This window comes from Neolamprologus multifasciatus, chromosome 20 (genome assembly GCF_963576455.1).
Source record: "Neolamprologus multifasciatus chromosome 20, fNeoMul1.2, whole genome shotgun sequence".
NCBI classification, from domain to species: Eukaryota; Metazoa; Chordata; class Actinopteri; order Cichliformes; family Cichlidae; genus Neolamprologus; species Neolamprologus multifasciatus.
The window spans coordinates 14,283,985-14,300,720 of NC_140458.1; the positions used below are offsets into that span (position 1 = coordinate 14,283,985).

At 40.8% G+C, this 16,736-nt stretch overlaps 1 protein-coding gene across 3 annotated transcripts in view; it reads right to left on the reverse strand.

Moving 5' to 3' along the window:
* Positions 1–3,956: 3,956 nt before the first annotated feature.
* The window catches only part of LOC146494637 (metabotropic glutamate receptor 7-like), a 77,203-nt gene continuing 64,423 nt past the window's right edge, over positions 3,957–16,736 (reverse strand). For 2 of the 3 annotated variants that reach the window (XM_085144544.1, XM_085144543.1), the window contains 2 exons: positions 10,527–10,779; positions 3,957–5,086 (listed from right to left, as the gene is read on the reverse strand). In XM_085144544.1, the coding sequence (XP_085000670.1) occupies positions 5,037–5,086; positions 10,527–10,779 (303 nt within the window). In that variant the 3' untranslated portion in view covers positions 3,957–5,036. Of the gene's footprint in view, positions 5,087–9,055; positions 9,061–10,526; positions 10,780–16,736 lie in introns of all 3 variants that reach the window. The other variant, XM_085144545.1, reaches the window with a different exon arrangement.

Consider the following 16,736-nt stretch of genomic DNA (forward strand, 5'->3'; position numbering starts at 1 on the left):
CCTGCTGGCTTGATGGCCAGATGGGTCAGTGACAGTGTGGTCGGAGCTTGGCAGGCCCCTTCTGTTCGTTGTGAGGGTCCACTCATGGGATCAAAACCCCCGAGACCAGAATTCTAGAAACTGGATCACAAGGTAAATGGATTGCAAGCTGAGCTGAGACATGCAGTGCACACACATACCCCCACACAGTTACAATAAGGAATATGCACTGTCTCCTGAGTAGCAGAGCGGCTACGTGAACATATGCTTACACGTGTATGGCGTGTATAAGGATCTCCCACGATGAGACAGATCTGTCAGAGGGCAGAATGTTTTACCCAGAGAAACAGAAAAATTAACTAAAGAAAATGTGATTTTATTTAATAAGCCAGAAGCAGACCTGATCTTTTATCATTCAAGGCAAGCTGTTCAGGAGGGTTAGATTGCCAAAGTGATATTTTTCTGGTCATGTCATGTGGAAATTTAGTCAAGTCATCTTCAACTGCTATTGCAGTCCATTAACTCCATTGTGAAGATACATAATTGATGCAGCCTTTGGGTAGAGTTTAATCAAATGGAGAGTTCTCCGCACTCCACCGCCAACTGAAAAATGAGACACACGATCCTCAGTGATGTAGTGCGTGAGGTAAGAGTATAAGTCACACTTTGAATTGATTTATAATCATTGCACTGTACACGTCCTGCACAATGCCCAAAGCAAAACATGTGGGTATAAGCTTTTAAAGTTGGATTCGTGTGAAGTATTTATGCGCCCGAGACAGGATCAGCAGAAAGTGTATAAAAATGAAAGTATAACAGCCAGACAGCTGATTTTACTAATCTACTCCCAAAAAAAAAGGGGCACCGTTTTGGTTTTCACTTTCATTTCATTTTTGTTTGATGTGGATTTTCTATCACTCTTCCCCAACTATTCATTTCCATCTTGGTATTTTGATTCTCTTTAGGCATTTACTTTTCTTTGAAATAACAGTGATCTGTGTGGGATGTGGAAATGCATTGTTTATGCCATGCTCCCTGAAATCAAGGGCTTAACTCTCTAGTTAAATTTCACACTCAGCCAGCACTTATCTCTGTCAGCTCCTGTTTGAGCCACAGATGATCTGCCTTGTTTTAAATGCTGTTGGCTTTTGTTTGTGTCCTGAACCTGAGTTGTGATTCAGTGGTAGAAATGTACTACTTCATTCTATACAAGTACAAGCTCCTGAGAGTGTGCTACATCTTCCACGCAGCCAAGGCGGGAAACAAATATGCAACATATTCATAAGATCTATGCCAGCTCGAGTACGTCTTTTCTCCATGAATGCATTTTTGTGACAGGGGAAATCGGGGGAAAGTGGCAGATTAGCGCACCTACTCAGCTGCAAATTCTGAAGAGCATTCGTCTCACTCAGCCATGCTAATAACACAGCAGTCAATTAAATCCATGAAGTCAGATATGTAATTTTCGAATAATCATTAACTAGAATTAGAAGTTTGGCTATTGAAGAGATGGGAAAGGAAGACGGAGAGAGAGGCGGTGAGAGACGTATAACCATCATTACATTAGAAGCGACATATACTAAATCCCTCAGCCGAAGATGAGTGAAGATAAAGGAGGTGACTGAGCTAATTGTGTACTGTCAGAATCCATATCTCTAACGACTGTCAAACGAGCAAATTTCAAATGTATTCTCTCCACCCACCGACCCCCCTCCCCCCCCCCCAAGGGGTGAAGGCACTGAGAGAGAGAGAGAGAGAGAGAGAGAGAGAGAGAGAGAAATAAATACCAGGAGACACTAATGTGATGAGAATGATGCCTAGTCTCTTCCGCTGATTAAAAATGCAATAACACTGTGACAAACACACACATGCATACACACGATGTGCAGCCAAAGCATGGCCAAGGTGTTGCTCTGTGGACCGACAGATAAGGAATGGCACCCCGGTCTAATTATTCACTTGGAGTGAAAGGCATTGTATATTTTCATGTATCACTTCAAGAAAAACAAACAAAGGAGCGAATGAATGAACAACATTTCACTGGTGGAGTAACAAATTTTACAAGTGATCTTTCTTCATATGATAATTAGAGTCAATGAGAAGATGGTGGATGTTATGACTCATGCCTAGCCAGTGGCTAGCTTACTGTAATTATGAAATCTTGAAGTCACTGCGTACTGGTAATGGTAACTGGCCTGGTTTCTGGAGAACAGAAGGAATGCAGTGGAAGGAAAAGATGCTGGTAAACAAAAAGCATCAGAAGGAGGTTTCCAGTACAAGATGCAGCGGGAAAGAAATAAGTGGAGTGAAGAGTGTCTTTATCCACCCCCTGTTATATCAGGCTTCAGTTGGTCACTGATGGGAAGCAGATAAGGTTTCAGTCTGGCTGGAGTTGGATAATTGGACATTTATGGAGAGATAGGAGAGCCCAGAGCCCAGGAGCCATGAAACAGAGCTAATCTAGACCCAGCATCAGTAAATTGTCTGTGAAAGAGTGCATCAGGAGTTCTGACAAGATAAAGAAGGCTTTCCTCAAAGGCGGAGCTGGACCAAACTGACATGAAAACTCAGATAGAAGAAAGCCTGAGCCTTTTACAAGTCACATGGCGTGCGTGCTAAAACGCACATTTCACAGCGCAGCGGCGTCACCTTGTCATCCAAATTGGGTCGCGCAGGCTTGTAATTCGTAGACAGAGAAGACAGTTTTGACAATTTTTGTAACTAGACAGCTCTTAAGAGCCAGAACTCTTTTCAAGCTGGTGTACATTTTTAAAAAGCCCATAAAACCTATTGTTCTGCATCAAATACTCCATGTCTTATAATCTGTGACTGGCATCCCTTAAAAGTTTCAAACATTTAAGCCCTCCTGGTGGAATGTGCCTTGCTCTTAGTCCACCATGATTAGTTTCCTTCCTTTGATGTTTCTTTCTCCCATTTGAGTCTCCCTGGAATGTGCTGCCTACAGAACAGGTGCATACTAAGCAGGTGGGTCCTTACGTAGGAGCCTCGAGAGCCTCGTGATGGAGTATTTCATATCCCATACTATTTCAGGCAGGTTTATAAAAGAGATTCCAGGACCTGCTTTGTTTTTTTACACATTTTCTGCATTTTAAAGTTTTTCTTTTCTTTGCATCACAATCCAAAAAGATATTGTTTGAGTTATTTATTGTTTCGGTTCTTTTTTTTGCTGAGCTGCAAATCTAAACTCTGTACAGCCCCTACTGATTGCTTGCACATAGGCACTGACGCAGGCAATTAATTTGGTGGGGGAGAAGCTAGTCTTAATTGGGTATAAGTAGGATTTTTCTTGGCTGTGTGCAACAGAAAATGACAGACTGTGCGTATGAGAAGTAAAGACCATCTGGTCCCACAGGAGTGGAGTGAGAAGCCAGACAAATGGAAAGAGAAACAACTGAAAACCTGTGTGTATCATTCCCCCTCTCGCACAAACACACACACACGCACAGACAAGAGGAATCGGCATTTCTTGGTCATATATCATTTGCCAAGTAACAGCCTAGAGGGTGAAGAAGCAGGAGTCTCTCATGCATGGCCTATTCATGTTTTGATGCAATAATCAATATTGAAAATAGTAACATTATGCTTGTAGGCAGGCACGGGAATAAAGAGCGGTTAGCTCGTAAAGACTTGGTCATCAGCAGGACAAATTGATCTGACATGTTACATTATTCATGTGGGGGATTGGCGGTGAGACTCGGGAGGGGTGTTGGTGCGGGAAGAGGAGCAAACGGGCGAGTAAGGAAGTCAGCAAGTGGACATCGTTTTCTCTCGCAGAGGTCCCAGCTCCTCGGTGTACGAGCACCAAACATTTCCATCAGCTACGCAAGCCTACAGTATAAACAACACGACGCCTGATTGCACTTGTACGCCACTTTTGGACTTTAGTCTAGTCCAAGTCTCTCGTGCAAACTCACACATTTCCGCACGCACAGAAATAACTATGATATGCTGTCTGGTTTCATTGTATAAAAGATAACAAAATGATTTTATTACACGTCCATAATTTGACAGACATCACAACATACTTGCAAGATTGCTCTGATATTAATGTTTCCCACACCATAATTAGGCATAATATACCCAGTGTGAAACTAAATAAAACAAACATGCTTTTGCAGATACAGGGAAGGTCAGTTCAACAACAGATTAAAGCCATATTCTGTCACTCAGTGAAGTTCACTTCTGGTAAAGAAAACGAGCAGCAGAAGGATGCTGAAGCTTATTATCATTTTCAGAATTTATGTTTATTTATTTATTTTTTTTTCCCCTTTTTTTTCTTCAAGTTTACATCAAATAGAACAAACATACATTGGCACATGCAAAGTGAACACTTTGTGGTGCTTTTCATAACCATTCAAATCCAACAGAACAAAGACTGGATATCTATTGTTTTACTCCAAACATGAAAATACTCTCAGATATTTACAAAAAAAATAATATATACTTACAATGCCCATCACTCTAACATAAGAATCATCTGGAACTGATTTGAATTAATTAAAATAAATTACTGTATGTGGCAGAGCTTGCTGTTTAAGGTTATTAAATCAATTTCAAGAAATAAGAGGCACAGGAGAAAAAGAAATCACTTAGAAACAATACAAACAGAAATCCAATAATGGGAACCCCAAGAGAATATGGCTTTAATGACATTTTAAAAGAAAATATCTTGAAAGCAGATCCAGTGTCCTTTTCTGCATTTGTCCTTATTCACGGTGGCCCCCTGTTTAGCAGGCATGTTGATCTCCGTCAGCGAGAGAAGGGGTGGGGGTGGGGCCATGACACAAGTTTTAAAAAACCCAAAAACCTACAGTTTGGTTCTGGAGGCTTGACCCAGCCACACAGGCCTAAAGCCGTGCTAGTCTCTGTCAGGACTCATGCATCATGTCTGGATGAAAGTTGGATGCAATCCATAGTCCTGGAGTGCATAGGTACTGCAGGTGGTGCTGGGATGCCTCTGTCTGTCTTTCTCTGCTTCTCTACAGCTCTCTTTTCAATCACAGATAAAGGACATACAGTATTCGTTTCCAAGAAGATCAGATCCTGAGGTTGTTGTAACTCACATATGTTTTCTTTGTTGCTTGACCTGAAATCAAAGTGAAATATGAAGAGAGAAAAAAAAGATAAAGATTTACTTTAAGCACAGCTAAAATATAAACAGAAGAATGGAAAAGAAAGCATCTTTTCAAAGGTAAATACACATCGTCATCCTCCTTCCTGCTGTGCAGTGCATTCTTATCGCCAGCTGTGTGCAATCAGTAGAAACAAATTCCAGGCCTCGTGTATCATTTCAACTCACAATGCCCCCATGCAAAGCCTTAGATTCTATTTTCAGACGTTAACTAGTGATAAAAAACACAAACACCACACAAGTGGGCACCGAACAAATGCTGGGGCATGCAACGCGATCCCAGTCTGGATTGCCATGGAAACGTATCAGAATGTGGCTGCGTGCCTGTGTGCAGTTTCTGTTTGTGTGTCCTGCTGTATATCGAGAACCACTTTGAGCTTCAGACCTTCAAAGTGAAAGTTTTTTTTGCAAACTGAGGTCATCCTGGCTTGTCTGTTTTATGGTAGGAATAAAATCTGGAGTTGTGGTTTCTCTTTGGCTTACAGTGACATTTAAGCAGAGTGTCATACTGTGAAGAATGGGCTAGGGTAATGTGAATGTAGTCCGTAGAGCAATGACAAGTAGGAGGATATGTGTATCTGCAGGCTTGTTGTCCTGTTTGTGCATTTTCTTAATCACAGTCATTGCTATTCTACTACTTTAATGTTGCTATGGCGACCATCTCCCATGGGCTATGCAATTAAAGTCGCACCATTTCTTTACAGCTGCATTTTGTAGTCTTGGCCGGGAAGTATGATGAATAAAACATTAGTAAATGTACAACAGAATCTTGCTGGTAAACATAGTCAGGAAGATTTTTATTTATTTATTTATTTTTTAAGTAAGATGTTTCTGTGTGCGTTTTTAGGTTTGATACTAAAACCTTTTGAACCGCATGCATTTTTTAAGAATCCGACTTCTCTGTTTATGATCTGCACCAGAGTAGAGCATACATTGTGTGCATTAATCATGACCTGATCTAAGGGGTTAACATAAATGGAGGCAGCTCAAGCTGCGCTGCATCATTCACATGTAACATCTTTAAACATCCAACACATAGCTCATACAGTACCAGTCACACCCTCCCAATTTGATAGTCTATTTAAGCTGCAAATTCCCCCTCGCTCCCTCTGCCTCTTACATATCAGTGCCACCGCCGCTGCCCTCCATCACCGCCTGTTGCCTAACCCCTCCGCGACCCCAGCATCCCTGGGAAGGTTCCGCCGGGGATAATAACTAATCACTTCCCAATTTCTATGTATCATATTTATGGGGAGCGGTCAGCTCAGGGTTTAGGCACGTAACTCTAACAAAGCCCTTCCAGAAGCAAGTCTCGCCATTCTGCAGTCCTCCTGAAACGCCTCATTTAAGTGGGCCGTTTGAAGGATTATGTAAATTAACTTTAATTTCACTGGTCACTGGGACGGAAAAAAACTGCATGTGTAGAATAACTGTTCAAATCTGATTAAAACATAGAAGTTTTACTTCCACCCCTGTACTCCCCCCCCCCCGCCCCCCCCCCCCCACACACACAGCAACTGCAGTAAGCTAAAAACCAAACCAAAAAGCTGAATTAAAAACAGATCAGTACAAATGTATGCAAATTTATAGATGAAGAAAAATTATGTAACTCTTCTAAAGGCTTGTATTTTGGTTTCTGCTGTGTACAAGCAACTGACCCTGGAGCTTTCAAATCCAAGCTGTCTTTTTTCCACTTCTTGATGACATTGTTTTTGGTTCAGTCACACTAGAGTAAAAATAGGACAGCGACCTCCATGTGACTAGGAAAAACTGGTGGTTGCCCGGTGCAGCTGGTACCCCAAAGATTAAGCGTGCAACGGCGTCAGCCTCTTTGTGACCGTTTTCGACTGCACAGGCCGCCTCGGGGTGAAAGCAACCTGTCAACCTGCCTCGGACTGATTCCTGTCACTCTCAGACGGACTGGTGAAGTGTTGCAAACTACTGCCGTCTAATTTATAAACGTAGACTTATTAGACCATCACATCTAGCTAGCACAAACAATCTGAGCTAGTCTGTACAACTTGCATGCGATGTGTCCCTTTGCAGTAAAGACTCAACTGGTTGTATTCTAGCTATATCCCCATAGCACCTGTATCATCTTGCAGTTAAATCGCAGTTCTGTTAGGTTATGTCTGGACCTGAAGTAAGTAGTTAATGTGAATTTCTGTCTATACAGATGGCAACAGAATTGCAGATTGCATGTAATTACCAACCTGACCACATTCATTTGCAAACTGAAAGCTGATCGATTGTGTTTTATCTTGATGCACCAAAGTTGTTTTGAAGACTACAGCTTGGTTGCAGACCTGGTTCCCATCCTTGAAGAAACCAGTTTAAAGAAAACAAGATCGCAAGTTCACTGCAGTAATTTTGGTTGCATTGTAGTGTGACAGTAACATTAGTTATGTGAGCAAGTCATCCATCTGTGGCTGCCATATCCTCAAAGCTCATTTTCCTTTAAAGGGACCTAAAGTATTATGCTTTTCCTTAATTGCTGTCACATATATACAGTTAAAATGCTGAATTCTCATATTAGATATGGCCAGAGTTTCAAATAATAAAGTCTTCTATGAGATATGATAAAAGTCACATTCGCCTGCTATACAAACTTTCTGTTTGTGAGCAGCAGCCAATCAGAAGAAAGTTGGCTTAATGGAAAAGAGAGCTAAATTGATGAACTAATATACATTTTATTTCCATATAAAGAAGTATTTTTAAAAAATCCAGAGCATGAATCTTCTAACGTCTGTGATTCTAGTTAGTTGTAATAGAAATTGGCTCAGACAAATCCTCTCTATCATCCAAATTTTTAATATTAAAGCCTCCCATAACTCTTCTTCCTTTTGGTTCTTCCATTTGTTAAGTTGTGTTTTCCGACTACAGATTTCATTGTTAATTAAATGAAATCAGTCAGAGAAGCATTAAGGCATTCGCACACATGCCTGTTGGGAAAAATGTAACGGGACAGTGAATCAATCCGACATTTCAGGGCGAAGCCTCTTCTCCGAGAGGTGTAATCATGATGATATTACACCGTATCAATATCAATGTAAATCTGCAGAACTGCTAATGCTCTTAAACCCTATAAATCAGTTTGAATCATTCCATAAGGGGCCCCTGAAAAGAAGGATTTGGCACTCCGATGGTTACAGGAATTGACGGACATTCTCCCGGGATGGTCGAGGCGCAGTTCAGGTTTCAGGGCGGTCATGCACATAAATTCGCCATTAATAAATGTCAGTTCCAATGTTGCTAAAAAAAGAAGGGCAAGAGGAGGAGAGTGCATGCAGCGAGGGGAGAAAAGGCGAGAAGATATTCATGTTGGAGAGACAGAAGGTGAGAGAAACACAGAGCAGAAGATAGGGGGCACTTTTGGGAGGGTCTTACACAGACCGCATGCCCTGCTTGGGGACTTTTGATGTGCTGCTGCAACAGATGCCAAGGTTTCACCCCTATTTACTCAAAGAGCCACATGTGTGACAGGCAAAGATGTGCTCCCCATCCCCTGATACGCTTGCATCAGCACTCTGACTTATGCGCATAACTCACACTTTCGACTCACACAATGATACACACATTGAGAAGCACACTCAGTCACAGACCCACACGCTCATTCTGCTCATGACAGATGAGTGTGACAACTGTTGGCTGTTTGGAGAAATTCCCAGGAAAATCTGTGATCTCAGAGGCATAATCCAGAGAGGGGTTGTGGGGCTGGTGCACCTGTGGGTGCCATGATCACTCTGTGTGATTAGAAGTGTTGTGGGAGAAGAGGTCTTTGGAAGCTGTGATGTGTGATTTGCATGAGCTGTCAATCTTCACTGTCTTCGTCCTGACAACTAGAGATGAGCAAAAAGCTTCCATGGCAACGCTGGCCTAGAATTCTGCCTTTGCAGTCTTTCTTCTTTAAAGGGCTTAAAAAACTCTTTCTCATGTTGATGTTTCTCACCCACAACAAACACCATATCACCTAACTATGGAAATATGTAGGCCTCCCCACTCACGTACTAATACCCAGCTTTCTCTCTGCTAACAGGATCACGCTTACTGTTTTAGATGAAGGGTGGTATGAGTAACACACAGCAACAGGGACAGATAATCTCCTTCCATTCCCGTCGACAAAGCCCTGCTGCTTGAAATCTCTTCAGAGGGCAAGTGCCCCCATCTCTCATGTTCCCTGCCATGCAGCTGGCCTAAAGGTCGAACTATTAATCAGGATACAAGATAACTGGGTCCTTTTTAAGGGACATTATACATCACTTTAACCAAGTCACCATCCTATTAAACCAGTGGAATGGGCTTTCTAGTACAAGAAAGGAAAAAAGATTGAAAAAAAGACTAAAAAGATCTCATTTATGTGTCTCGGGAAAATTTACATCTATTATACAGATGTAGATCTCAGCTCCTGGGTCATCTTTATGGTCTGTATCATTTCTCATGGCTATAAAGGGACTATTTTTAATATTAAAGGCTCACTGTGGACACAAATGGATGTGTTTGTAGATTGGATTGTTCATAGGTTAAGCTTATGTCTAACTAAAGTGTTGTACTAAAGTACAAGCATTTTTTTTTTTTTACAATGTATTGGTCTTTAAAAGTGTGAAAATAAAAATTCAAATGTGTATTTCTAGCAGTCCTCTGGTAATACTCTACGTCCACATTCAGCCTGTATAGAAAAACAATATTAGCATTATTGTAGCTTACAAAAGTAGAAAACAGAGCTTAGGCAAGGGTTTTATATTCAAAGATAAAATCTTATTTTTTTCCAGATTAAAGTCATATATGAGCAAGAAAAAAGAAATTCCAATTACTGGTTGCCATGCATTGTGCCTGCAGTGGTAGACTTTATCAAATTATACTTTGCAATCAGGAAATACTTAGGTCAGGACAGAATTGCTACATGATTGGAAGCATCTATGCTTTGAAGAGACACTGCCAGGAGAACACCACACACTGATCTGATGGGGAGGTTGTTTTTGTGAAAGAGTTACTGCTGCGTGTCTCTTACTACTCTGCACTTTTGGCATTCCCTCTGTGCTGGCCTCTGAGGTGTGATGCAGCTGGTTCAACCTAGTGAAAATGAGGGCTGTTTTTTTTATATATATATATTTTCTCATGTGATGTTTTAAAGTTTTACAAGTTTAGCCTCAGAGAATATCACATGACTTTAGTCATGAATTAAGAATTTTAATCTCAGAGAGTCTGAGTTTTGCAGGATGTCCACACAGTAAGTCCTGGACATTAACACTTAAAAAAGTTTGTGTACGTATTCATGATTATAGAGTGCAGTAAACTGTTTATTAATAGTCTGCATCCTGCTTACAAATGTTAAAAACTGTGCAAGCTTCTCTGTTTTATTGCATGTTGGCTAAAAACGCCACGCCAGATTACTTACTCATGGGGTCAGCAGCGGGGTTCTCACACAGCTCAGTCTTTGCCTCTCCATTGGGCCTCTCGTTGGGCTTCTGGGACAGACGTGATGACATTGTGGCAGCTGTGACTACAGCCTTGAAGCTGCGCTTCCTCTTCTGGACGTTCATCTCAGGGTGGAAGATAATGATGTACACCTTGGGCATGTAGAGCATGCCCAGTGCTACTGAGGCACTGAGGTTCATAGAGATGGTCAGGGTGGTTGTCTGAATGTACAGCTGTAAGTAAGCAGAGACAGGTGAAGAGTGATTTTAATAAAGAATAGAATAGCAGCAGACATAATCAAAATGGGTAGCTCCTTTGTGTGTGGTATCAGCTTTGATTTGGCTGCTCTATGAGGCAGATAAATATGTTAGGAGTAGCATTTAAACACTTATAAAGAAAAATTAGAAACAAGACAGCGATGATGGCTAAACATCTGTTGCCAATTAAAGAGCAGTCACACTGCTGAGCGAAGTGATGAGGCAAAACCTAATAATAGCCACTGCCCAATAACAAAATCTCAGCATCCGGAAGATACATTACATTGTTTGTTGCCATTTTCTGAGTCTTTGTGGTTAACCTTTCTGCAGAAGGAGCCATGATGTTAGTCATTAAAAACGTTTATAGTTTTATAGGAACATATTTTTTAATACTGAATTCCCACAATTATACAATTCTTGGTTTGATAACCTACTATTATTAAGAGATAAGTAGGTGATCCGGGCATTTGCTATGTGTTGCTATGAGCAAAAGAGCACTCATGCGTTTAGTACATGATCTAGAAGCATTTATTAAAGCCTGACCTGCAGCTACTCACTCAAGTCAAAGACGGTTCAAGCGTATTAATGACAACAGCAGAAGAATCACCAACAAATATCCTTCCTTGCCCTCATTCCTGCCAGCCTGTTGACTTTTTTCACTCTAGATTGATGGACCACACTGTCAGATGAGAAGCTGTCCATGACATATTGAAGCCACCTTTCTTTTCCTTTTATACGAGCTGTTTTATTTCACCGCTCAAGCAATCCGAGCCCTACTTCTCCCACTAGCAAATTCTATTACCAGGCCCACTTTAATGTATATTCCTCTGAGAGTACAATAAAAGAACATGTATGCACTAAGAACAGTACATTTTCAGCACACAGAAAGTCTACATTTATCTTTCTGCAGCTCTGCACACAGCGGAATGCAGCCCGAGAAAGGCTGTCAGTGCGGTAAGTGCTAGGATCATTCATTGGACTCCCGTGACATGAACACAGGTACATTCTCTCAAATGCATCCAACATGACATTCCCTTTCAGTCGTTGCATAACACCTTTCACACTGTCAGCCTGTAATTGTGAGCTTGCATAACCCAGATCGTGTAGGGATTGCAAATTTTAAACACTGACTTCATTAGAATCTAGTGATTTTTGAGGTGGTGAAGTCGGTAAATCAGAGGACATTTAAGAGCTCTTTGTTTCATTTAAGGGTCTTGGAGGAGAAATAATCACTTCAAGAGGGGACATTATTGTTTGAAGAGCCGATCACCATAGCCTCCTCTCTAATCTACTGCCCTTGAAAGCATCAGATGTCACTTACATACTGCCATTCAGTCAGTCACTGGTAATGTGCACTAGGAGAGGGTACGATTGTAAACACATTATCCACCACAGCGTGTCTGTGGAGAAGCAAAATGCTCAGTGAATCAGTGAGAGGAGGAAATGTCACCATTTGCATACAATCTTTCTTGGTAAATATTCAGAAACGGTAATTTCTTTCACTCATTTCCATGCTAGTCATGCCTTTGTCTTCTAATCTCCAAAAATCATTCAGATGCCTGATATCATCAACACACCAGTGCACTCAATTGCCTCCATACCCTCCTGTTTCTCTGTGAAGCAGCATCAGAAGCAACGATCTGGCTGGTACACCATGCATTAATAACTGTATGAATATCACAGTACTCTCAGCGCACTCTGTTCCCTGTCACTCTGGGCTGGGGGAATGTCGTTTCAGCTGCAAATTTGCAGGGCTCATGACTAGATTTTTTTGGGGCCACGAGTCAAAGCGTTGTGGGACAGCGCACGTGGCATCAAACATAATCGCCAGAGAATCTTCAGCCTGTGCTGCTGCGCTTCCATGTTTGGTAGATGGTAACCTGTCTGGTATCCATAGCAACACTACAGAGTTTGGTGCAAGCAAACTAAAGATGCCTGGAATAAGCTTTTAATGAGATTCTGATAGCAAAGAGTCTGCAATGCTGACCCTATCACAACTGATTTATTGACCATGCAGGAGAGCTGATTCGGGAGCAGGCTCACAATAAGCTGTAATAGGCACTTTGTGCGCTCATACGCACACACAAAGCATGTGTAGGTATGTGGGCTTTCATGCTTTCTAATACACATGCCCGCACACACACAGGCACATAAGCACACCAAAACAAATCCTTTTTCTAACCATCTCTAACCGCAGAGACAGGGTTTTTCCATTGTGCATCTCTGTGAGCTTGACCCAAATTCGTACCCGCCACTCAAATGCTTTGCTTGTCGCAGAACAGTCATAATTAGCTTCTGTTGCTTTAACATAAATAAATACATGAAGGCATTTTCACAACTGCTTGGCAACTTACTATTTATAACCACCGTAATGATTTATTAACGCGCTCATCAGGAATCAAACGGGTGCTTTTGAATTTTACATCTCACTGACAAGCCAAATGCCAACATTCAGTCACAACAGACGATGTTTCTACTATTTAGACAAAAAGCTGTTGAGCATAATTCTCATAATTATACCCACCAGGGACATACTTACTGCAAAGGCAATTTAATTGTGTATGGATGAGTACTATAAATGCACACAGTGATAAGAACTTGATTCAGTAAATGACAATTAGGATGCTCTCTGCCCCGTTAGAGAATGCCTTCAATAATGAATCCAGGGGATTTGCAGTCTCCCCTCAACTACCTGGATGTCTCTTGTTGTTTGGGGTGGCCTACTTTCTATCCTGGCTCGTGTCATGAATAACTCTGTCTGGCTTTGTGCTCCAAAGCCTGATTCTGTATTGTAGCTCTGTATGTTGATGGCCTTTGCTTCTTTTCAACTCTGTACAGGAGATTCCCATTTCTGGTATTCATGATTGGCAGATTAAGAAGCTGTGACCGATAATACACTCTGCATGTGGCAGAGATGGTAAGGAATTGTCACAACAATTAGAGGAAATAATTTTTGATGTTTCCTTGACATGATTTGTCAAAATACAGCGTTCAGGATCCATCACGTGTGTCGGCAGGAAAATTTGTCCCAAGAAGCCAAAAATTCAAAGTGACATAATTTAAGTCCTACACGACTAAGAATAAAACACTTTGAAAAAACAGAGTTATTGTGTTTTGCCTATTTTCTGTCACATATAGATTTAACAAGGGCAAAGTTTCAAACAATAACGTCTATGTGCAAGTGATCCCTGTGAACCAGAAGCTCATGCTTCAAACTGCTGTAATTGCTCTGTTTCAGACAGTTCTCAGTGAGGCTGTGTCTAACACTTTACAAAGTGTTACCACCATGTTTTTGTCATGTTGTTACTTTCATTACAAAGGTTCTTCAGTGCTCTGCACAATGGATGGATATTAAGAAGGTACTTGCTGCAATTAGCTGACTTCTCTTCATATGAATGGAGGAGGAAAACGGTGGAACGGTCTATAACTTTTTATTGCATGAAAGGACAAAAATGTGATAAAGCTACAACTTTGTCCAGGACAGTAGGAATGATCAGCTTATGCTCACATAGTACTTGATCTTTGCAAGCATCTGCATAGACATCACGCTAACACAAAGCTGAGTGAACGCCTACCCCAGCCCAGCAGCAAGAGACCATCTTCAGCATGGAACCAAAAAGTGATGAGCTGACAGGCTTGAAGCATTGTAGCCTCCATTTCTACCTGTAGTTATTTACATTTGGACTGCTCTTGTGTGTTGTGATTAGGACAGGGATTTGTGTCAGTGTATGAACTTGTAGCCTAAAGTTTATATCGTTACTATTTATTATGTGACAATTTACGTCAGGCCATGTTACAAAGTAACGACAAATTAATCTAACAAGTATTGTAGTGCCTTACTTTCTCCAGGTAGTAATTAAGTAATTAATGTAATGCAGTACCCATAATTTAAGTCTCTCTAGGTGTTTGTTAGTTTGCAAACTCCTCCTACATGATCAGGAGTTTGAGTGACCAAACTTGTCACGCAGGTAGGTTTTGAAGGTTCTTATCCATGTCAGAGATTAAAGATCATCATGTTTCCTAGCAACCATCACACAATAGGCTAACATCACCAGTTTATAGCATTTATGCACCCATAAAACCTTATGAAAACATTGCATCATTTTTCTTTCATGACAGTGATATCGAATTTATACCCCTAAAAGCTGAAATATGTACAATATATTAAAATGCCATCATGTTGCCTGGCAACCGTCTAGCAATGAAGTTAAAGTCTTTGTACACCTACAAAACCTTATGAAAGCATCCTATCATTTTAATTTCGTGACAATAACATCTTATTTATATCCACAAATGATGAATTATACATGCCTAGCAACCACAGAGCAACTGGCTAAAGTGACCCACTTTATTTCCCTCAATTTTCTCCATGCGGGTAAGTAAGTAAGTATAAGCAAGTCTATTGCTTTGCAAGCAAAGGCATAGCAATATTGTAGCATAGGCATGTACTAGTAATGTGTAATAATTTACTTTTTTTTGAGTAGGGGCAGCTATCCTTAATATGGTCACCTCAGCCACAGCTATTCCACCCAACCTTCTGTTTGTCTGGGGCAGCCAATTGGAATAAAGATGGCTTAAGGGGAGGGTGGCCCTAAATGGAGGACAGCTAAAATGCCTTGTTTCAAAAAGAGGCTTTAATAAGAGGCTGCACAATGGCACGGGATAAAATCAATAAGAAACTTTTTACTGTGAATTATGCAAAGCTACCCTAGTGCAGTCTAAGAATAAAAAGCATGGTGCTGGAAATGAGAGTATTAGGTCTCTTTTAAACTTTTGAATTTGGGAAATCATTTCAACCTTGGCCAATTTTTAGAGGAGTTCCAAAGACAGAGATAATCTGTGAGAGAGACAGGTTTTGGTAAAGTTTGATGATCACAAGCCTATTAAAAGATACTAGAGGAGAACACACACTGCCTGCGGAGAAGCTGAGGATCCTCCACAGCTCCTCGCGGCCTGATGCTCCCTCACAATGAAGAAAATTCGACATTGAGAGCGATGATTCTGTCAGCAACAACAGTTTTGACAACATTCAATCAAACTTTAATCACATACTCTGAGATAATGCGCATTACACAGTTCCTCAGTGACAATGCAATGCAGTCAAGTGCCTCTGGCTGGATGGCATCTGTCATGAACAGTATCTCAACTGAATTACAACAGGTAAAATCTAATATAGTGTTTTATATATTTATTCCAAATGATAGCGGAACTACAAATAATGAACGATGTGTTCATATTGTTTTGATACTTCTCTGAGACTGGTTGACATTACAAAAATAAATTATTCCCCACCTACAATATAGATGATGTCAAGGCAGTAGTGGCAGACTGTTCTTCTAGATTATATTCAATTGGAATTTGCGTGCATGTTTTTTCAAGCAAAGACTTGCAAAGATTTCAATCAATCAGTAGCCCAGCTTTAAAAGTGTAAAAGGTAATATACATAAAACCTACATTATTTTCTCCATTTGTGATTTTTTCTTTGTATCACAACAGCTACGAGCAGCTTCTGCTTTGCAGCTCCCGGTGTTGCATGAATGAATAAATACATGAATTTTTAATTTCTGTGTTTGGACATTTATATGACCCATCTTTCATGGGATTATTAGACACAACAAGCCAAATGTCACCTAACATCCGGATCATCCAGACTTAGATGTAAGTGCTCAAACAAACGTACGCATAAGGCTCATCAAATATAACGCTCAAGGATATATTTCACTATGGAAATATAAAAACACAGGAGCACGGCCCATTAAAACCCAAGGCATAAATAAATCCAGACAAATCAAACACTACTTCTGCATCCATTAGTGCCAAATGTTTTAAATGTGACCAAATTCATATCTAGCAGTCTGTAACCCATATAACGCAGTCTCTGATATAGCCATATGCCACTTTTGCCCTGCGTTCTCATGCTTTAGAAATGCATT